General features: G+C 36.3%; 1 protein-coding gene across 1 annotated transcript in view; it reads right to left on the minus strand.

The window, feature by feature from the left end:
• Positions 1–2,293, minus strand: part of WNT16 (Wnt family member 16) — a 39,674-nt gene extending 37,381 nt beyond the window's left edge. Inside the window, exon 1 of the mRNA XM_053719770.1 lies at positions 2,202–2,293. Within this exon, the coding sequence (XP_053575745.1) occupies positions 2,202–2,293 (92 nt within the window). The remainder of the gene's footprint in view (positions 1–2,201) is intronic.
• Between the last annotated feature and the right edge of the window lie 21,051 nt (positions 2,294–23,344).

The following is a 23,344-nucleotide window of genomic DNA, read 5'->3' on the forward strand; positions in this document are numbered from 1 at the left end:
AGATTAAGTTTATCATATCCAACTAGTTTAACATTCAGGACTAGTCAATTAGTACTGCAAGAGAACATGAAAGATGGGAAGATTTGTTTCACTAAAATATATTTCAGCAGTGAATCTATCAAGTGTGACAGAATAACCTCTATACTTCGCTAGGGAAAAGTTCAGTTAACAAACAGTATTAGAGTTCTATATATAAAGCCCCTGACTGACACAATGTTGCACACAATAACCAGAAGACTACAGTATGTTATGTTCAAAAAGTTTGTAACTTCACAACAAAATACAGTTGCAAAGTGTTTCTCTAATATCTTGCTGCACAATAATCCAGCTACCAGTGTTTAAAGTGATATGAAACATAAAAAATGTTATTTTGTGATTCAGACAGAGCATACAATTTTAAAAAAAGTTTCCAATTTACTTATTTTATTAAATTTGCTTCATTCCCATCCCATGATATTCTGTGTTGAATAAATACCTAGGTAGACATCTGGAGCACTACATTGCAGGAAATAGTGCTGCAATCTAGTGTTCATACAAATGCATAACATTCTTTCAAAACTGTTACTATATAGTGTTCCAGAAATGGGCTGGCTCCTAAGCTTATGTCACTGCTTTTCAACAAAAGATATCCAGAGATAAAGAAACTGATAATATAAGTAAATTAGAAAATGGTTTAAAATCAAATGCTCTATCTGAATCATGTAAGAAAAAAATAGGTTTCATATCCCTTTACACTTTAGAAATCTTTACAATAGCAAGTTTCATTTAACACAAAGTGCTAAAAAAAGATGTATACCGGTATAGTTTTCAGATACTATTCAGTTCTGAAGCTTTTAACCTTTTTGTATGAATTTTCCCCCACACAGAATTCACACCAGTTTAAAGCTAATCCATTAAAAGATACCAGAATGAAGTAATTCTATAGAGCAGAGTTTTTCTAACCCACCACTTGCAGTGGCACCTACTATATACTAGCATGTGGGTGAGCTGTTGGTAATTCTAGCAAATCTACAAAGATTGTAAACTATATGAACTAAGAAAAAAAAACCCACAGTGCTGGATAATGAGAATAATTATATTAGTACAGTACTGACAGTTTTATATATGGTACAACCACCTCTGTAAAGGAATAGTTATAAAAAAAGCAAAACTAAAGACAACTAAACCCAGATCAGTAAATCATTTCCATGGTATTACTCAGACATTGAATTAAATAGTTGTCATTTCATTAGAAGTGATTGGGAGAAACATAGTAAATAATAAATAATTTGTGACATGAGGGGTTACAATGAGATATGATGCAAGAGTCTATTCATTCTAAATCTATTACTCAATGCATGTAAGGAAAAGAACCAATAATCTGTTAACTGTAAGTGTGGGATTCCAATGCTTTAATGACTTTACACTGAAGTTGGCATCACAGCGCTAAAAACAAACTGCACATGACAGGGATTTGCACTGCTCATTGTTCTGCAGAGAACAGGGGAGGAATTAAAGGAACATAAAGAATTAAATCAATCAGAATTGTTCAAACTCCTGAAAAAGATTACTGCAAATTAGAAACAAACTTTATATATAATTACATACTGTATATTATTATTTTTATTTTTTTACAGAACTCTAAGATTTATACAGGAATTATCACATAATTGAAATGATCTCTTATCCAATCTTGCCAGATCACGTAAACAAGGGGGAACTGTTTGGAATATAACAGTGCAGCGCTGGATTACAATGAAACATAAATTGGATATGTTTAACATATTTTAAACCAGCAAGTAAACACGTTTGAGACCTGTCACTATTGTTTGCAGTCTCCAGATGTGGAGAGAAAAAAAAAACATGTTTTATTGTTTGGGAATTGAAACATGGGAAAAGAGAGTATGACACATTAGTTTGTGCTGTTTTATTGCTAGAAAGTATAAACACAGCTCTATTTTCTTTTATGAGACAAGAAGCAAAGTTATAGCATTCCCTGATGGGACTCTGCACTAATGAAAATGTAAATGTGTCAGTTATATATAGCAATCCCCTTTGTGACTTTTTAGCTACATAGGCAATAATAAGTAAGTATGAGGCCAAATGATCTTCTGAAACAAATGGTTACACAGCTGTTAGTGATAAAATGCTAAAAATTGGATGCAATCACAGAAAAAAAAAACCCCAGCAAAACAAAGAAAGCACATGCAACGGATACCTACATCCAGTTTCCTTGAGTACAAGGGAGTATTGCCATCAAAGTTGTCAAAAGAATACATAAATGTAATAATCCAAAAGGAGTCCTCTTCTCCATCTCGCGCACATGGATTCCCAAAGTCTCTGTGGATGTAGATTTTTTTTTGGCCTCTGGATTTGAACAGGTATTTTAAAGCCCAATGAATTGTAGGAGAATAATCATCCCTGGACTTCTGGAGATCAGGATGCGCTATAGGAGACTGCCATGCCAAATTCTGGTAATAAAGAAGACAAGTACTTTTGCCTTAGGTGAGAACTTTCTCTTTGAATATATAACCTCCCTCAAGTCCACACTAGGTCTGTGCTTTTTACAATGGAATTCCAGTTGTGATTGGCTAGGGGTCTAATGAGTAGCAATGTATCAATCAGCAGTGCTCCTATTGGTCAAGACGCACAGCTGGGGGTGGGATGCTGCCGAGGTCCTCTGTCTAGTGTTTGATAGCTACAGTATCTGCTGTAGCAATTGTAGACTGTTTGCCAAATTCAATTTTGAGCACACATTAAAACAGTACAGCCAATTGTTTGAGAGATTATTGAATGATACAGATAATCTAATTAACAGAAATACTGCTTGATTAACTATAGATTGCCTGTTAGTGTACAACTGTTGTCATTTAGGTTTAAATGTGTTTATTTATTACTAAAATGTAAAATAAATGAGGCACACACAAATGCACTGCACCCTCACTTCTATATCAGCAAAGAAGTTTTAATTCATCTGTACAAGAACAGTGCTAAATCTCCATTTTGACATTAACCCACATATCAAAGTGATTTAACTCACTCATTACCAGTAACTCACAAAGAACAATAATTTAATTCTCACATTCCCATTCCAAAGATCAGCAATTTAACCCCCACTTTGCCCCCAAAGCAGTGATGTAGCCTTTATGTAGTAAGCAAACCACATACTGCAGTTATCTAACCCCTTTATTGCCTTTACCACACAGAATACAGTAAAGGTACAGTAACGATTTGATACAGGTATTGGTCATGGTCAAAATATTTTTAATAAAATGTTTTTTTTTGTTTTTTCTCCATATTAATTACTGTAGTAAAATGGCCAAAGGCTGTGTGTGTGTGTGTGTATATATATATATATATATATATATATATATATATATATATATATATATATATCTCAAACCCTTACCTTGATTTGAGTTAAAGAAGCAGTGTTATCTGTTACTACCACAATTATTGTCACATCTGTCTATTGTGCCTTTGTGACTGTGCCCTAAGGAAGGCATCTGGTTCATCTTGTAGTTGAAGCCAGCCCACGAGGTCTGTGCTAGGTGTTAAAATTGGCCACCCCTTCCAAAATATGCTGCCTTAGACATGGGTCTTGTGAATCTATACATAGACATAGTCATGAATGTTAGTCATTGTAAAACTATCTATCTATTTATCTATGTATGTATCTATCTACCTACCCATCTATCTATCTATCTATCTATCTATCTATCTATCTATCTATCTATCTATCTATCTATCTATCTATCTACCTATCTATCTATCTATCTATCTATCTATCTATCTATCTATCTATCTATCTATCTATCTATCTATCTATCTACCCATCTATCTATCTATCTATCTATCTATCTATCTATCTATCTATCTATCTATCTATCTATATATCTATCTATCATCTAGGATCTATCTATCTATTATCTATGATCTATCTATCTATCTATCTATCTATATCTATCTATCTATCTATCTATCTATCTATCTATCTATCTATCTATCTATCTATCTATCCATCTATCATCCGCCTGTCTCCATCTCAAAATAGTGATGGCTAGTGATGGTTGATTTATTAATTATTAGTCATGTAGGATGCTTTAAATATATTAATTAGTCGAATATCAACACAATAGACGATTACGCATCAAATTTATTTTCATTTTAGAAAAGGGTAAAATCAAGTTTTGTTGTTTTGTCAAATTAAATTTATCAAAATGTTCCCCACTGATTCCAAAGAAATATATTCTGTGTCCCAAGTAGAAACGTTACTTCAGTCTAAATTATATGGAATTATGTCTTTCTTTCTTTCTTTCTTTCTTTCTTTCTTTCTTTCTTTCTTTCTTTCTTTCTTTCTTTCTTTCTTTCTTTCTTTCTTTCTTTCTTTCTTTCTTTCTTTCTTTCTTTCTTTCTTTCTTTCTTTCTTTCTTTCTTTCTTTCTCTTTCTTTCTTTCTTTCTTTCTTTCTTTCTTTCTCTTTCTTTCTCTTTCTTTCTTTCTTTCTTTTTTCTTTCTTTCTTTCTTTCTTTCTTTCTCTTTCTTTCTCTTTCTTTCTTTCTTTCTTTTTTCTTTCTTTCTTTCTTTTTTCTTTCTTTTTTTTTTCTTTTTTCTTTCTTTCTTTCTTTCTTTCTTTCTTTTTTTCTTTCTTTCTCACAGGTTTACAAAGTTCCAAATAATGAGTTACATACCCTTTAAATGACCAATGGAATGTATTAAGTGCAGCTTAGTGTAATCATTAATGTACTTTTCCAATGCAGAACGGACTGCATTGTTTTAATACACCACTCTTTGAAGTAAGAGGTCAGCTGCTTGTTGCATGAATATGTAATATAATATCCTTGTGCCTGGTGTAGTGTAGAGATTGTAAGCTCTGCAGGGCCTGTTATGAAGCATTGCAGAACCTACTTGAGGTGCTGATCGTTTCAAGCAAGTTGTCTTTTCCAGAGAGTAGCAGCTTCTAAGGAAACATAAAAGATTCTCCTCGCTTTACACAATTAGCTACTTGAATAAAATTGGTAAGTCAAAGCAGATGTGATGCATTCTCTCAATGCTCCATAATGACCCTTGGCTGCTCAGTAAATGATTTGTAATTCACTGTTGCATTGTTCTATTGAAATCTGAGGGAGATTATGTGTGTTTATCTGAGTCTGTGCAACAGATATTTTCTTATTTGGATTGTTTATATATCATAACTCTCAACATTTGCTGGATGGTTCCAAGGACTGGGAGGTGTAGGCTGAGTAGATTTTTTTTTTGTTGGACTCATGACTGTGGATGGGGTTGAGACGACCATGGACAAGGTTGGGTAGACCATGGAAGGAGTTGGGACTCTGGAAACATGGGACATTTAAATCAAATTAAAGCTGTGGGAAGGACAGCAAAAAATAACTTTAAAACTCTGATAATCCTTAAAGCTGCAAGACAGGTGGATGCTCTGCTAAAAGATGATTATGGGAGAGATTTTATGGCAGATGTTAACTGTGAGATGTAAAATGTTAAATCATTTGGCTTCCTCATTCCATTTTACAGGTGCACTAAGAAAATAAGGGGAAAGTGCAGTGACCCCAGGCCCAAGTGCTGGGAGGGCCCATATCAACAAGTCTACACATAGGCATGTGCAAGGGAACCTTTTATTAGTGCAGATTGCAGGTCTATCTATCTATCTATCTATCTATCTATCTATCTATCAATCTATCTATCTATCTATGTATCTGTCTGTCTGTCTATCTATCTATCTATCTATCTATCTATCTATCTATGTTTTTCTCATTTATATGATAACTTGTTTGTTATTGCATTGATATATAAAATGTAGGGTTTAATAAATGTTATATTTATAGGTAGATTTTATATATAAATATATATATATATATAAGATATTTGTGATTCTTAAATATCCATATGATTTTATTGAATATATGGGTGTTTTACAATGTTTTACAATGTTTACATTTGATAATATTAGTTGTAAAGGGCATTGCTCTAGTAATCAATATGAAAAAAATATATGATTAATTTAGTTATGGTTGCTTTTAAAGCATTTATGTTAAAAGACAGACATATGTTTCACATGCCTCAATTATAATAGTTAATAACACTAATGATATTTGTTAGAATAACCTTCACATATGGAAAACTGCCTTAGTTTGATATTAAATCAGACCCTATTTTAATTTGTCATTTAGAATGCCAATCTTGCCTCAGGAATTCGTGGCTTACCCTTATAAATATATTGCCAAGATATTTTTAAAAAGTTCCTTAAAATCTGTATAAATCTTATCAGTATTTTTACAAAGTGCACTGTAAAATATGCAATAAAATGGTTTTAATATGTAGTAAAAATAGTTTCTTAATTTAGGAACAATCAGCTGCCAGCCTGCTCTGCCAGTCACTATGCTTAAGAATACAGTTTAAAATATTAACCCTAACATAAAAAACTCTTGACAACTTCACACCTAGGCTGCGATTTTGCAATATCGCAACTGCGCTAAATTGCGTGTGTATTACGAGTTAAAAATAAATGAGCACCACCGATTGCAATCTAGATTTGCACTCGTCAAGTTAGCAAGACTGAAGACCTCATCATGTAAAGAGTTAAGACTAAAAATAAATGTGCACCAAACACAACATAAATACATTGAAATAAAGTGTCACACTCATATATACACTATCTAATGAAATGGAATCATATAAACATTTATACAACTTTTTTATAAAAGTTAAATTTATTATTTATATATATATATATATATATATATATACATATACATATACACACACATATATATATACATATACACACACACACACATATATATATATATATATATATATATATATATATATATATACAGGGAGTGCAGAATTATTAGGCAAATGAGTATTTTGACCACATCATCCTCTTTATGCATGTTGTCTTACTCCAAGCTGTATAGGCTCGAAAGCCTACTACCAATTAAGCATATTAGGTGATGTGCATCTCTGTAATGAGAAGGGGTGTGGTCTAATGACATCAACACCCTATATCAGGTGTGCATAATTATTAGGCAACTTCCTTTCCTTTGGCAAAATGGGTCAAAAGAAGGACTTGACAGGCTCAGAAAAGTAAAAAATAGTGAGATATCTTGCAGAGGGATGCAGCACTCTTAAAATTGCAAAGCTTCTGAAGCGTGATCATTGAACAATCAAGCGTTTCATTCAAAATAGTCAACAGGGTCGCAAGAAGCGTGTGGAAAAACCAATGCGCAAAATTACTGCCCCTGAACTGAGAAAAGTCAAGCGTGCAGCTGCCAAGATGCCACTTGCCACCAGTTTGGCCATATTTCAGAGCTGCAATATCACTGGAGTGCCCAAAAGCACAAGGTGTGCAATACTCAGAGACATGGCCAAGGTAAGAAAGGCTGAAAGACGACCACCACTGAACAAGACACACAAGCTGAAACGTCAAGACTGGGCCAAGAAATATCTCAAGACTGATTTTTCTAAGGTTTTATGGACTGATGAAATGAGAGTGAGTCTTGATGGGCCAGATGGATGGGCCCGTGGCTGGATTGGTAAAGGGCAGAGAGCTCCAGTCTGACTCAGACGCCAGCAAGGTGGAGGTGGAGTACTGGTTTGGGCTGGTATCATCAAAGATGAGCTTGTGGGGCCTTTTCGGGTTGAGGATGGAGTCAAGCTCAACTCCCAGTCCTACTGCCAGTTTCTAAAAGACACCTTCTTCAAGCAGTGGTACAGGAAGAAGTTTGCATCCTTCAAGAAAAACATGATTTTCATGCAGGACAATGCTCCATCACACGCGTCCAAGTACTCCACAGCGTGGCTGGCAAGAAAGGGTATAAAAGAAGAAAATCTAATGACATGGCCTCCTTGTTCACCTGATCTGAACCCCATTGAGAACCTGTGGTCCATCATCAAATGTGAGATTTACAAGGAGGAAAACAGTACAACACTCTGAACAGTGTCTGGGAGGCTGTGGTTGCTGCTGCACGCAATGTTGATGGTGACCAGATCAAAACACTGACAGAATCCATGGATGGCAGGCTTTTGAGTGTCCTTGCAAAGAAAGGTGGCTATATTGGTCACTGATTTGTTTTTGTTTTGTTTTTGAATGTCAAAAATGTATATTTGTGAATGTTGAGATGTTATATTGGTTTCACTGGTAAAAATAAATAATTGAAATGGGTATATATTTGTTTTTTGTTAAGTTGCCTAATAATTATGCACAGTAATAGTCACCTGCACTCACAGATATCCCCCTAAAATAGCTATTACTAAAAACAAACTAAAAACTACTTCCAAAACGATTCAGCTTTGATATTAATGATTTTTTTAGGTTCATTGAGAACATGGTTGTTGTTCAATAATAAAATGAATCCTCAAAAATACAACTTGCCTAATAATACTGCACTCCCTGTATATATACTGTATATATATATATATATATATATATATATATATATATATATATATAAAAGAGAGAGAGAGAGAAAGAGAGAGAGGGAGATGTGCATTCGTACTCTAAAATCGGATAACTGTTTTCATAAAGGTGTCCAGTGGGAGGGTAATCCTTACACTAGAATAATATAACCCTTACCAGCTAATAATTAACCCCTTCAGTGCTAGAAATTTCAGAAGTGTTGTGCCTCTGGAATAGCCAGTAGTGAATGGGTTAAAGTTTCTTCTTGCATTGATCTTTGTTTCAGTAATTGTTTTCTTAAGACTCTTCTTACTGCTGTTAAAGCAGTAATCTAATCAGGAAATAAGTGGGAACACTTTATGTCAAAATGTGAGCCTCCCTCTCTTTTGAGTTATCTTTATCATGAGTGTTGGGAAAGGTTAGTAAGGTTCCATGAAGGAGGGAAACCCTAGGGTTGTTTTGGTTTTCATCCCCCGACCCAAAAGGATGAGAATGCTAAAGTAACGTGGCTTACCATGACAACAAGTTAATGCTTAAAGGGTTAGTTCTCATGTTACTGTTTAGGAGTTTAATTTGTCTGAGATAGTAAATTCAAGAGAGAGAGATCTAGGGCTCGATCACATATGCAGCGTTGCCCCGCAAAAGCAGGCGTAGTCTGATTTTAGACGGATGTCACAATCACATATAAGGCGCCACATAAAAATTTGGCACTTATATTTTGCCCAACAGCCGCTATTTTTACTCCCATAAACTAACATAGAACCGGCGTCACATGTCGGTATCACATATTCAGTGCAAGGACTTAAGCGGAGAAAATGGAGAAATTTTACTCCATTTAAAACTTGCCACACATAGGCAGGCGCAGCAAGCCTTGCGTAGAGTATATGAGCACCGTAACTCCCTGGAAGTTTCAACAAACACCTAATGCATGCGCAATATCTACCTGTCAACCACCATTCCCCACTGCAATAACTAATAAAATGTATTAACGCCTAATCCACCCCCACATCGCAAAGTATCTAATAAAGTTATTAACCTCTAATCCGCCACCCACTCAAAACACAAACGGCTAGATTACGAGTTTTGCGGTATGAGTGAAAAAGCAGCATTAAGCCTCATAACGCTGCTTTTTCACTACCGCTGGTATTACGAGTCTTGCAGGTTTAGGGGCACCGCACACTTTTTTGGCCTTAACGCAAATTAACTTACGCAATTTGCGTGATGTCTTTTTTCAATGGGACTTCCATAGCGCCGGTATTAGGAGTCTGCCTGGGAGGCCAAAAAGTGAGATGTACAGCCTATCCTGCCAAGATTCGTAACACATTCTAAAGTCAGTAATTATGAGTTTTAACGCCATAACATAAAACTCATAAGTAAAATGCTAAAAAATACACTAACACATATAAACTACCTATTACCCCTAAACCGAGGCCCTCCCGCATCGCAAACACTAAAATAAAATTATTAACAGCCAATAGAATGTGAGCTCAATCCTATTGGCTGATTGGATCAGCCAATTGGATTGAAATTCAATCCTATTGGCTGATTGCATCAGCCCATAGGATTTTTTCAACCTTAATTCTGATTGGCTGATAGAATTCTATTAGCCAATCGGAATCTAAGGGACGCCATGTTGGATGACGTCACTTAAAGGAACCTTCATTCGTAGGGAGTCGTCGTAAGAAGAGGATGCTCCGCACCGGATGTATTGAAGATGGACCCGCTCCGCGCCGGATGGATGAAGATAGAAGATGCTGTCTGGATGAACCACTTCTCCCGGCTTGGATGAAGACTTCTCCCGGCTTCGTTGAGGACTTCTTGCCACTTCGTCGAGGACTTCTCCCGGCTTCGTTAACGATGGATGTCCGGTTTTCAAAACTGTAAGTGGATCATCGGGGGTTAGTGTTAGTTTTCTTTAAGGGTTTATTGGGTGGGTATTATTTTTAGGTTAGGGTTTTGGGCTGCAAAAGAGCTAAATACCCTTATAAGGGCAATGTCCATCCAAATGCCCTTTTCAGGGCAATGGGGAGCTTAGGTTTTTTTTAGTTAGGATTTTATTTGGGGGGTTGGTTGTGTGGGTGGTGGGGGTTGTTTGTATTTTTTTTTACAGGTAAAAGAGCTGATTTATTTGGAGCAATGCCCTACTAAAGGCCTTTTAAGGGCTATTGGAAGTTTAGTTTAGGCTAGGGATTTTTTTTTATTTTGGGGGAGCTTTTTTAATTTGATAGGGCTATTAGATTAGGTGTAATTAGTTTAAATATCTGATAATTTCTTTTTTTATTTGGTGTAATTTAGTGTGTGTTTTTTTGTAATTTAGGTAATTGTATTTAATTTAGTTAATTGTATTTAATTTAGGTAATTTATTTAATTGTAGTGTAAGTTTATGTGTTAATTTAATACAGGATAGGTTTTATTTTACAGGTAAATTTGTATTTATTTTAGCTAGGTAGTTATTAAATAGTTAATAACTATTTAGTAACTATTCTACCTAGTTAAAATAAATACAAATTACCTGTGAAATAAAAATAAAACCTAAGCTAGATACAATGTAACTATTAGTTATATAGCTAGTTTAGGGTTTATTTTACAGGTAAGTATTTAGTTTTAAATAGGAATTATTTACTGAAGATTGAATGCAAGGTACCCCTTTTATATTGGAGTACCTTGCAATCCTATTGGCTGAAATTTTCAAATCAGCCAATAGGGTGAGAGCTACTAAAAACCTATTGGCTGTTCAAATCAGCCAATAGGATTAAAGTAGCTCTCATCCTGCCCATATAAATGCCCCTTTAGGGGCAATGGGTAGCTAGTTTTTTTTAGAGTTAGGACTTTTTTATTGGGGGGTTGAGTGTGTGTGGGGGGTTTACTGTTTGGGGTTAATTTTTAGTTTTTTATGTAAAAGAGCTAATTGCTTCAGGGCAATGCCCTACAAAAGGCACTTTTAAGGGCTATTTTGGTTTTAAAAAAAAATATTTTGGATAATTTTGTTGATTTTTTTCTGTAATTTTAGATTTTTTTATTTTTTGTAATATTAGATTTTTTAATTTTTTTATGTAATGTTAGGATTTTTATTTTAATTTTAAATTAGGATTTTAGTAAATTTTAATTAATTTTTTAAGAAGATAGTCTTTTATTTTATGTAATTGGGGTTCATTTAGGGGGTGTTAGGTTAGGGGATTTAGTGATTAGATTAATACTTTTCATTGTGGGGGGATGGCAGTTTTGGCGTTAATTAGGTAGATTGCGTTGTGGGGGGTTGGCGTTATGGAGTTAATAGGGTAATTAGGTACTTTGGGATGTGGGGAATGGTGGATTATGGGTTAATGAATTTATTAGGTAGTTTGTGTTGTGGGGGGATGACGGATTAGGGGTTAATACAATTTATTAGGTACTTTGCGATGTGGGGGTTGGTGGATTAGGACTTAATCACATTATTAGGTATATTGCGTTGTGGGGGGATGGCGGGTTAGGGGTTAATCACTTTCATTATTAGTTGCGATGTGGGGGATGGCGGATATAGGGGTTTTGACGTGTCAGTTTATTTTTGGGTGGTGGGTTAGACTTTTACGGGCGATTTAAACTTTATGTGCTGGCAGATCATATACTGCCGTAAATCATTGGCGACTCCAGAAATGTCTATTCTGCACATTTCTGAACATCGCCAGTTTATCCGACTTATGGCAGTATATGATCTGCCGTCGCCGTATATGTGATTCACCCGATGTGCGAGGGGAACTTACAGGCTGCATGGGTTTCAGCAGTTGCGCTGAAACCTATGCCGTATATGTAATCTCGCCCCTAGTGGGTTCAACCATTTTTTAAAGGGACGTAAAACCCATTGTTTTCCTTTTATGATTCATATAGAGAATGCAGTTATAAACAATTTTCCATTCTAGGACTAGATTATGAGCGCTAATTGTTGTGTGCAAGCAGCTTGCATGTGGCAGAAATAGCAGGTGTATTACAAGTTGAAAGTAAATGCGTTTGTTCGAGCTCAATCGTGATTTATGCTTGTCAGGTTAGCAGGATTTAAGAGTTTGCCTAAAGGGTAGAAGAAAAGAGTTGCATTAAACACAATATAAATATACTTAAACGTACAGTTACACTCATGTGTGCTAAAAAAAAAAAAAAAAAAAAAAGTTATAAGCGCTCAAAGATATAGGGTATAAGGTGTTTGATAAAAAGGGCATACATAGACATGTTTAAATATGTGTATGTATGCATATATATATATGTATAGATGTGTGTACATATGTATTTAAGTATTTATGTGTTTACTGTACATATTTAGCATTCCAATGTTCGCTTACAGTATAATATACTTTTTATTGCAAATACATATTTCTGTATATATATATAAATCTATATATACAAGGACTAGATGTATATAGTTGCTGTCTGTTTTCACATGCTGTGATAAAACCTTGCACGATTGCCTGTTCAAATAGTTTTTACTTGCATTACCGAATAAAAGCTAATTTTTACTTTTTACTTACTCGGCCCATTTCTGACAGCTGGTTATTTCACCACTTGATGGTGAGAAATGTTGTGCTTATCTATTTTTAATGGAGTGTATTGGGCTACATCCGTTTCCAGTTTGGATTTACACGCTCACAATCACTGCTTGCTGCATTGGAAGCTGACCGGCATATCCTCCCTGTACACACAGGGCTGTTTTACGAAGTATACTTACTTGTGGATACCAAAAGGATATAAACCTCAACGCAACAGAAAAAGGATTACCTGGGAGCTTCATGACAAGTGTACCTAGACACTATACAAGCAGCACTGATACATATCGGACATGGTGAGTGAGCGTTTTCTTTTCATTGTGCATAAATTGTTGTTGTGACTTAGCATAAATATAGTGTAGACTAGTAGTCACTACTCGAGACACTTTAGTGTCTTTCAGCACAGAACTAAGCAGCAGTATTAACCTTGACACGCATCATATACGTGATACAATTAACCATACTGCCTGCACAAGTGAAAGATTCGATTATTGCACGATACAGTCCTGACTCTTTATACATTTTAAAAGTTTGCTGGACTGTATATCAGAATTGTTTTTCAATAAATGTTATATCTATATATATATATATATATATATATATACCTATACCTGTATATCTATTCCTATATATAGGTATAGATATCTCTTTTACATTAACATTATCAAAAATATATAGAAATATATATTTAATAATAAAAAAGTACATTTTCTTATGTGAAGATCTTAGGAATGTAAATTATGTGTAACGCACATCAGGATTTACAATGTAGTTCTATTGCAGTCGGGTTAGCGCACATGAAGAATTGCTAACTTTAATGAGCATTATTAAAGTATTAAATACAAAATATTAAAAAAATATTTATACAAATTATTGAAAAGGATTATACATATTTAAAAAATTCTAAATTACCCATAGAGATATAGTAGATAAAATGTGCTAAAAAAATTAAATTAGAAAACTAAAAATGAACTATTTAGGGCTATATATATGTAGATTATTATTTTTTCTTCTTAAAATAGACTCTGGTCTAATATGTAGGAAACAATCAAAAATGATATTCTCTAAACATAACTCTCGAATAAAGCCTCATATTTTATAACTGAAATGCATTTAATGTAGAACAACTATAAATAGATAAACTAGATGTCTAAAAATCCTCCATAAGTCTTTCAACCTCTCAATATTTAATGTGTCAATGCAGGAGCGTTATTCTTTTAACACCACATACAACCCCCCCTGTTTACTGACCCTGTTCTTTGCACCTTGTGAACTTTGATGTATCTTCTTCCTAGTCTATATCATCCTGGCTATTTGTTTTTCTCTATTGTCTCTATTAATTTCCAGCTAACTAAATAGCATCTTAATAATATTGTTTCTCTACCGACTCTTTGCAACTTTTTTCTAGAAAAATAGAAAACAAAGATTTGTTGACAAATAAGAACCAAAAGTCCCATAAAGTCTACCCAAATATCGTCTACACTCTGGCTTGAGATCATGAACATTTAATATATGTTTAGTGACTCAATGTGCAGAGAAACATATATTTAATAATGTTAGTTTTGTAAAAGAGATCTTATTACTTGTCATTCAGCACTTTTTTTTTTTATTAATTCGGATAATGAGGCAGTTTTACCTGAAACATTTTACGTTATTAGATGATGTAACTAAGCAAAGATCCACAAGGCTGCCCACACAGTGAATAGAACACCACATAACAAGTTTAACCTCAATAACAAGCTAGTGTGCTTCATATGTTTGCCATAGCAGGGTCTTTGGCAATTTAAATCTCAATAAGCTGATGCTCTTTTTAGTTATATAGACACAACTAAACTAGCAGACCTGATTTACTTGTTCAATTTTTCCAAATAGAAAACCAATGTGTTACAAGACACCCCCATTGCTATAAATCTGTAACCCCTTTATTGCAAATAGACGTAGGTTCTATGTCACATAATACTTTGCCCAGAGTACTGGGTTGACATAGTACCTAAGTCCAGCACATAGGTGCATGCTGCTGTTCCAGCTGTCAGCTCAGACAGAAGGCATTTGCTTTAATATGGTAAGGGAGCACTGATCATGCTCTCATACCATATGAAGCCAGAATGCACAATCTTTACAGACAATGACACTGTCTGAAAGATTTCCTTTTGATGCCAGTAGGAGGTGTGGAAGGGAAGGAGGGAGAAGGCTGGGTGGCCCATTGCAGGAGGGGGGAGGGAGGGGCCTACACTGCAGAAAATTATTGATCACTTGGAGGGGGAGGTGTAGGGTGAACCCTACACTACAGAAAAATATGCATTTAATATATAATAAAAAACTAAAATATTGAAGTAATAATTTGTTACTGGCAGACTGGCTGCCAGTAACAAACATGGGGGTAAAATGGGAAGGGAGGTGGCTAGAGAGCTGTTTGGGGGGCAGGGAAGTGGGAAGGAGAGGTATTCCTACACTACAGAAATTAAAAAATAAATAAAACATTTAAAAAAAAAACAAAAAAAGCCTAAACTGCATACTGTCAGACTGTCTGCCAGCACCTAAGATGTTGGTGACCAGTGGGGGGGGGGGGGGGGGGGGGGGGAGGGAAGAGAACTGTTTTGGAGGGATCAGTTAGGGATCAGGAGGTGGAAGGTGTCAGGTGGGAGGGTAATCACTAAACTAGAGCAAATATTAACCTCTCAAGCTAACTGATTAACACTTTCACTGTCTGGAACTTCAGAAGTGTGGTGCACAGCAGCAATTAGCGGCCTTCTAATTGCCAAAAACTAATGGCAAAGCCATGTATGTCTGCTATTTCTGAACAAAGGGGACCCATCATTGCTTATAACTGATCAATTTAACCCATACTGTACCGGATCATCTGCACCATTCACTACCTCTAAGTATTCACTAAGAGTAACTATTCCCAGCCTTCATCACACATATGTACCACTTTAGATTACCTAAATAGAACCCACTACCTGCAGCTATGGTTCCCTATACACAACCTCCAAGCCTCAGCACCCCTTAAACCTCAAGTAACCTTAATAGACGATCATATTACAACCTTGCAACACCTAAAGTCTAAAGATGCCTTAATGATTAAAAGGCTCATTCAATACCTTAGGACCTACACTTCAACTACTATATCCTTTAAAAAAAGTAAATATCTACAAAACAATATGATAATCCCATAAAGTTATTTTTTTTCTTTCATTGTCTTTCTTACACTTCTTCTGAGCCTGATATATTTTTTCTCCATTTAAAAAAATTTGATTGGTTATGGGATTTTCGGCCAGATTACGAGTTTTGCGTTATGAGTAGCTCGGTACTAACTTGCAAGTTATTTCCACTGCTCCCCTCCCTATAACGCTGCTATTACAGGTTTGCAAAAACCCGACGTTAGTAGGCAATATGGCAGCGTTGAGCTCCATACCACACTCAAATACCAGCGCTACTTTGAGCTGGTTTTACGTGCTTGTGCACAATATCCCTGTATACATCAATGGGAAGAGCCAGCTAAAAAAAAGCCTAACACCTGCAACTTTCTGTCGGAGTACCGCAAGGCTCTATCCTCGGTCCCCTTCTCTTCTCAATCTACACGTCATCACTAGGTTTCCCAATAAAGTCCCATGGTTTACAATATCATTTGTATGCCAACGACACCCAAATCTACTTCTCTGCACCAGACCTTTCTCCTTCCTTGCTAACCAGTGTCACTAACTGTCTTTCTCACATCTCCAACTGGATGTCCTCTCACTACCTCAAGCTAAATCTCTCCAAAACTGAGCTCCTTATTTCCCCCCCTTCTTCTAAACTCTCCACCCCCAATCTCTCTATAACTGTTGACAACTCCATCATTACCCCTACCCCGCATGCCCGATGTCTCGGGGTCACATTTGACTCAGATCTTTCTTTCACTCCTCACATTCAGTCTTTGGCTAAAGCCTGCCGCTTCCACCTTAAAAACATCTCTAAAATTAGACACTTCCTTACACAAGACACAACTAAGATTTTAATCCACTCTCTCATCCTCTCCCGCCTCGATTACTGCAACTCTGTCCTCTCTGGTCTCCCCACCTACCACCTAGCTCCTTTACAATCCTTAATGAATGCCTCTGCCAGACTCTTCTTCCTTACAAGTTGCTCTTCATCTGCTGCACCTCTCTGCCAATCTCTTCACTGGCTTCCTCTTGCCTCTAGGATCAAACACAAAATTCTCACTCTGACATACAAAGCCCTCAACTGCACTGCTCCCCCCTATGTCTCAGATCTTGTCTCCAGATACTCTCCCTCCCGTCCCCTTCACTCTGCTCACGACCTCCTACTCTCCTCCTCTCTTGTCACCTCATCACACTCCCGTTTACAGGACTTCTCCAGACTGGCTCCCATCTTGTGGAACTCTCTGCCTCGCTCCACAAGACTGTTTTAAAAGCTTCAAGTGCTCCCTAAAGACTCTACTGTTCAGGGATGCATACAACCTACGCTAACCTTACTTTATACCAGTTCCTCTCCTCCATTGCTATCCCCTGAACCCTCCTAGCATGTAAGCTTAAGAGTCCAGCTGTTTGTTGATCACCTTCTCAAGAGCTGACTACAACAGTGCAACTCTTGGCAGGGCCCTCTACCCATTTGATCCCTATAACTGTTTTTTTTTTTTGTACTCTGCCTTTGTTAATAGCGCTGCGGAATCTGTTGGCGCTCTACAAATAACCGATAATAATAATAATAATAATAAAGGAGCGTAAAGCTCCGTAACGCTGCCCCATTGATTCCTATGGGGAAAGAAAAGTTATGTTTACACCTAACACCCTAACATAAACCCAGAGTCTAAACACCCCTAATCTGCTGCCCCCGACATCACTGACACCTACATTACACTTATTAACCCCTAATCTGCCGCCCCCGACATCGCCGCCACCTACCTACACTTATTAACCCCTTATCTTTCACCCCAATGCCGCCGCCAACCTACATTACACTTATTAACTCCTAATCTGCCGCCCCCAACATCGCCGCCATCTACCTACACTTATTAACCCCTAATCTGCCTCTCCCAATGTCCCCACAACTATACTAAAGTTATTAACCCCTAAACCTCTGGCCTCCCACATCACTAACACTAAATAAATATATTAACCCCTAAACCTAACCCTAAGTCTAACCCTAACGTAACCTTAACCCTAACACCACTAACTTTAACATAATTAAAAGAAATCTAAATAAAAATTACTATCATTAACTAAATAATTCCTATTTAAAACTAAATAATTATCTTTAAAATAAACCCTAAGCTGGCTACAATATAACTAATAGTTATTTTTATTTCACAGCTAAGTTTGTATTTATTTTAACTAGGTAGACTAGTTAGTAAATAGTTATTAACTATTTACTAGCTACCTAGTCAAAATAAATACAAAGTTACCTGTAAAATAAAACTTAACCTGTCTTACACTAACACCTAACATTACACTACAATTAAATAAATTACATTAATTAAATACAATTAACTAAATTACAAAAAGAAATACACTAAATTACACAAAAAAAAGAAATGATCAAATATTTAAACTAATTGCACCTAATATAATAGCCCTATCAAAATAAAAAAGCCCCCCCACCCAAATAAAAACCCTGAGCCTAAATTAAACTGCCATTAGCCCTTAAAAGGGCCTTTTGCAGGGCATTGCCCCAAAGAAATCAGCTCTTTTACTTGTAAAAAAAAATTACAAACAATCCCCCAACAGTAAAACCCACCACCCACACAACCAAACCCCCCAAATAAAATCCTATCTAAAAAACCTAAGCTCCCCATTGCCCTGAAAAGAGAATTTGGATGTGCATTGCCCTTAAAAGGGCATTTAGCTCTTTTTCGGTGCCCAAACCCTAAGCTAAAAATAAAGCCCACCCAATAAACCCTTAATAAAACCTAACACTAACCCCGAAGATCCACTTACAGTTTTTGAAGACCGGACATCCATCCTCATCAAGCCGGGAGAAGTCTTCATCCAAGCGGGCAGAAGTCCTCAATGAAGCCGGGAGAAGTCTTCATCCAAGCGGCAAGAAGTCATCCTCCAGATGGGCAGAAGTCTTCATCCAGACAGCATCTTCTATCTTCATCCTTCCGATGCGGAGCGGCTCCATCTTCAAGACATCCGGGGCAAAGCATCCTCTTCTCTTGACGGCTACTGAAGAATGAAGGTTCCTTTAAGGGACGTGATCCAAGACTCTATCAGCCAATTGGAATGAAAGGTGAAAAAATCCTATTGGCTAATCCTATTGGCTGGATCGGAATTCACCTTTAATTCCGATTGGAATTCAAGGCACACCATCTTGGATGATTAGGGGTTAATAATTTTATTTTAGTGTTTGCGATGCGGGAGGGCCTCGGTTTAGGGGTTAATAGGTAGTTTATGGGTGTAAGTGTACTTTGTAGCACTTTAGTACAGATTTGTAACGTAAAACCCATAACTAATGACTTTCAGGTGGCGGTACAGATCTTGTAGTTATAGGCTGTACCGCTTACTTTTTGGCCGGACAGGCAAACTCGTAATACCGGTGCTGTGGAAGTCCCATTGAAAAAGGACTTTTTGAAAGGTGTGGTAGTTACATTGCGTTACGGCCAAAAAAGTGTACGGTACAGATATACCTGCAAGACTCGTAATACCAGTGGTAGTGAAAATGCAGCATTATGAGGCTTTTTCACTCATAACGCAAAACTCGTAATCTAGCAGTTTGATTGGTTTAGTAATGAATTAATCAGGATTAGGAGGACTCAATGACAGAAATGATCCCTCACAATCTCCTAAACTTTTTGTATTATACTTTGTTTATGGGAAATTTATCTACTGGTTACATCTGTTTAACACATTTATTTATTTTAACACTGTTAAAAATAAACGTGATGTTTATAATAATTAACTGTGGTGCTTGTGTTTTGACCCACATGGAAGAGCACCTTTACGTCCCACATAGAAATACCATCTCTCCCATGGGCCCAACCATCACTCTTACGGACCCTGCATTCAAAAACAGACCCTGATCTCCCACCACAAGAGAAACCACCTTACTTCGAGTAAGGTAAGACTTTTGGCACCACCAAAAAATGTAACAACTGCGCTGACAAATCATTCTTAAAGGGACACTGAACCCAAATTTTTTCTTTTGTGATTCAGCTAGAGCATGCAATTTTTTAGCAACGTTCTAATTTACTCCTATTATCAAATTTTCTTCATTCACTTGGTATCTTTATTTGAAATGCAAGAATGTAAGTTTAGATGCCGGACCATTTTTGGTGAATAACCTGGGTTATTCTTGCTGATTGGTGGATAAATTAATACACCAATTAAAAAGTGCTGTCCAGAGTTCTGAACCAAAAACAAAGCTTAGATGCCTTCTTTTTCAAATAAAGATAGCAAGTGAACGAAGAAAAATTGATAATAGGAGTAAATTGGAAAGTTGCTTAAAATTGCATGCTCTATCTACATCACAAAAGAAAAAATTTGGGTTCGGTGTCCCTTTAATATTTACTAAAGAAATTCCTTGCAACTCATTCGATAAATGAAAATCATCCATGGCGATACAAGTGATTTTTGTCAGCTGACAAGTTATCATGTTGCACAATGAAACATCCAGCAAGCAAGAATGGATTTCCTAATTCCCTGTTAACATTCTTGTGTGCCCTAGGAGATAGAAAATGATGTCACTGCAATCTTGCTATGATGTTATACCAACCTAACTTAACACAGGGGAAAACTGTACAAAGCCACTTAATATTAAAACTTATGATAATAAAAAGGTCTAAAGCTGGAAGGGGCTCAGGATCATTACCCTTAGGTGTATCGGAATAATATGGGGTTTTCCCCACCTTCACTGCACAGGAAAAATAGAAGCTCTTGGAGTCCCCTTTGCCGAAGCCACCTCAAGGAAACATAAGCTAAGGGAAAAGCCCAGTTGTCTGTCAGGAAGGGAGAGAGACCAGATTGTCACCCAATGCCACGCTATCCACACCCTAGGAGACCATAAAATAAACATTAACTACATTATTTATGCACCCTAAAGAGAAATACCCAGATTGCTGCAATTTCCAATTACTTAATCTCTTAATAGACTCCTCAAGCCACCCTAATGCTGCTTTACTGTTAGATGCACCTTTATGAAAAGAATAAGTTCCTAGCCTCCTGTTCTCACAGCCACCATATGCCAAACCTGCTAAAACTGATTCCCATCTGACGGACAAACCTCTACATATGATGTGGCCAAAGCCACTGTACCAACCTCTGGGTCTAGCCTCCTTATTCCTCTTGAATTGAGGAAAAAGGAACAGCAGTGTGGTCAGACTGTATAACTTTACCAACAACCACCCAAGAAGGGGCTACAAGGGGCCAATGCAAATGCCAACCGAATAAAGCAAATCTTAAAGCCTGACATACAAATGTCCTCCAAAACCTGTACCAGGACTGCTATCCTTAAAACTTCCATCTGATTGTCCCCAACCATGATCTAGGTGTCTAATGATAAAATCACCTGAGCGGTCAGAGAAGCCATACAATTGACAGAAATTAGAAACTGCTACCAGACATCTATGCACACCCCCTTTTTAATTATCCTCTCACACAAGCACATCACCCAATCTAACAACAGTACCTTAGATGCATCAGCTGTAACCACTGAACACGTATGACAATACTGTTCCCATTTATTCCAGTGACAAGAATAAGTATTATTCACCCCAGGCACATGATGTGCAATGAAGTGAACATTGTATTGCAAGCAATAGAGGACAAGTTCTAGCATTTGATATATCTTTATGTCCCAGGAAGCCAAAATCGCATAGTTACTGTATCTCAATATCTAAAAAAATTAAAATATAACTAACATCCTTGACCAAAAAGGTTTAGAAACTGGAACAAAACAATCTCATTTGTAAATGGAAACCATTTTCCTCAGAAATCAACTAGTAAAGAAATATTGTTAAAAGGGGAAACTCTGTTGCTGTTTTTCAGAGAATTTCCTTTAAAGATATAACATTTTTTTCTTTTTCTTTTCTATTTTTTCATCTGAAAAAGGATATTTAGAATGTTTAAACGCCATAGTTTTGTTTTTTTTTAAAGATGGTTCCTGGTGGAGGCATGTTCATGTATAAGTATCACTTTAAAACAGTTTTATTAAAATATTTTTGCTCTTTTGGGTTTAATGTTCATTTGTTCATTCTTAATTCTTTGATACTTATTTTTTAACTTGGAGAATTTGTCCTACTGTCTGTGTAAACCGTTTCTTAATATTAAAAGAACTTTAAAGTCATAAATGTTTCGCAAATAAAAAAAAGAAAAGGAAACACGTGTGCAGTGTCACTGATCACAATTAGAGCTGCAGGAGTTTTCCTCAACAACCAGTAAGAGAAGAGATGTGCAAAAATTTTACTTAACCTATTTTGTGCAATATCTATCTATCTATCTTTATATGTTACGGGTAAAGTAAGATATCCGGGTAATCCTAGAATTAACCTGGTAAAACAGACATTACTGAAGCGGCTGTGGGTAAAGCCTGATGTACTGTAATTCCCCCATCTACACTATTTTTTTACCTCCGTCTGGGGGGGGGGGGGGGGTTAAAGGAAGGTGCCACATAGATCCTCTGGCATCCACCCCAAATTAACCTTGGGATTCGGGAAATGAGGTTTACAAGGGGGGCTTTGACTCGATGACTCTGAGGAGATTTATTATCTTACATCGGGCTTTACTAACAGCAGCTTAAGTAATGTCCATTTTACCGGGGTATTTCAAGGATTACCCAATATCTGACTTTATCCATAATATATATATATATATATATATATATATATATATATATATATATACAGGGAGTGCAGAATTATTAGGCAAGTTGTATTTTTGAGGATTAATTTTATTATTGAACAACAATCATGTTCTCAATGAACCCAAAAAACTCATTAATATCAAAGCTGAATAGTTTTGGAAGTAGTTTTTAGTTTGTTTTTAGTTATAGCTATTTTAGGGGGATATCTGTGTGTGCAGGTGACTATTACTGTGCATAATTATTAGGCAACTTAACAAAAAACAAATATATACCCATTTCAATTATTTATTTTTACCAGTGAAACCAATATAACATCTCAACATTCACAAATATACATTTCTGACATTCAAAAACAAAACAAAAACAAATCAGTGACCAATATAGCCACCTTTCTTTGCAAGGACACTCAAAAGCCTGCCATCCATGGATTCTGTCAGTGTTTTGATCTGGTCACCATCAACATTGCGTGCAGCAGCAACCACAGCCTCCCAGACACTGTTCAGAGAGGTGTACTGTTTTCCCTCCTTGTAAATCTCACATTTGATGATGGACCACAGGTTCTCAATGGGGTTCAGATCAGGTGAACAAGGAGGCCATGTCATTAGATTTTCTTCTTTTATACCCTTTCTTGCCAGCCA

The sequence above is a fragment of the Bombina bombina genome, chromosome 6, assembly GCF_027579735.1.
Source record: "Bombina bombina isolate aBomBom1 chromosome 6, aBomBom1.pri, whole genome shotgun sequence".
Lineage (NCBI taxonomy): Eukaryota > Metazoa > Chordata > Amphibia > Anura > Bombinatoridae > Bombina > Bombina bombina.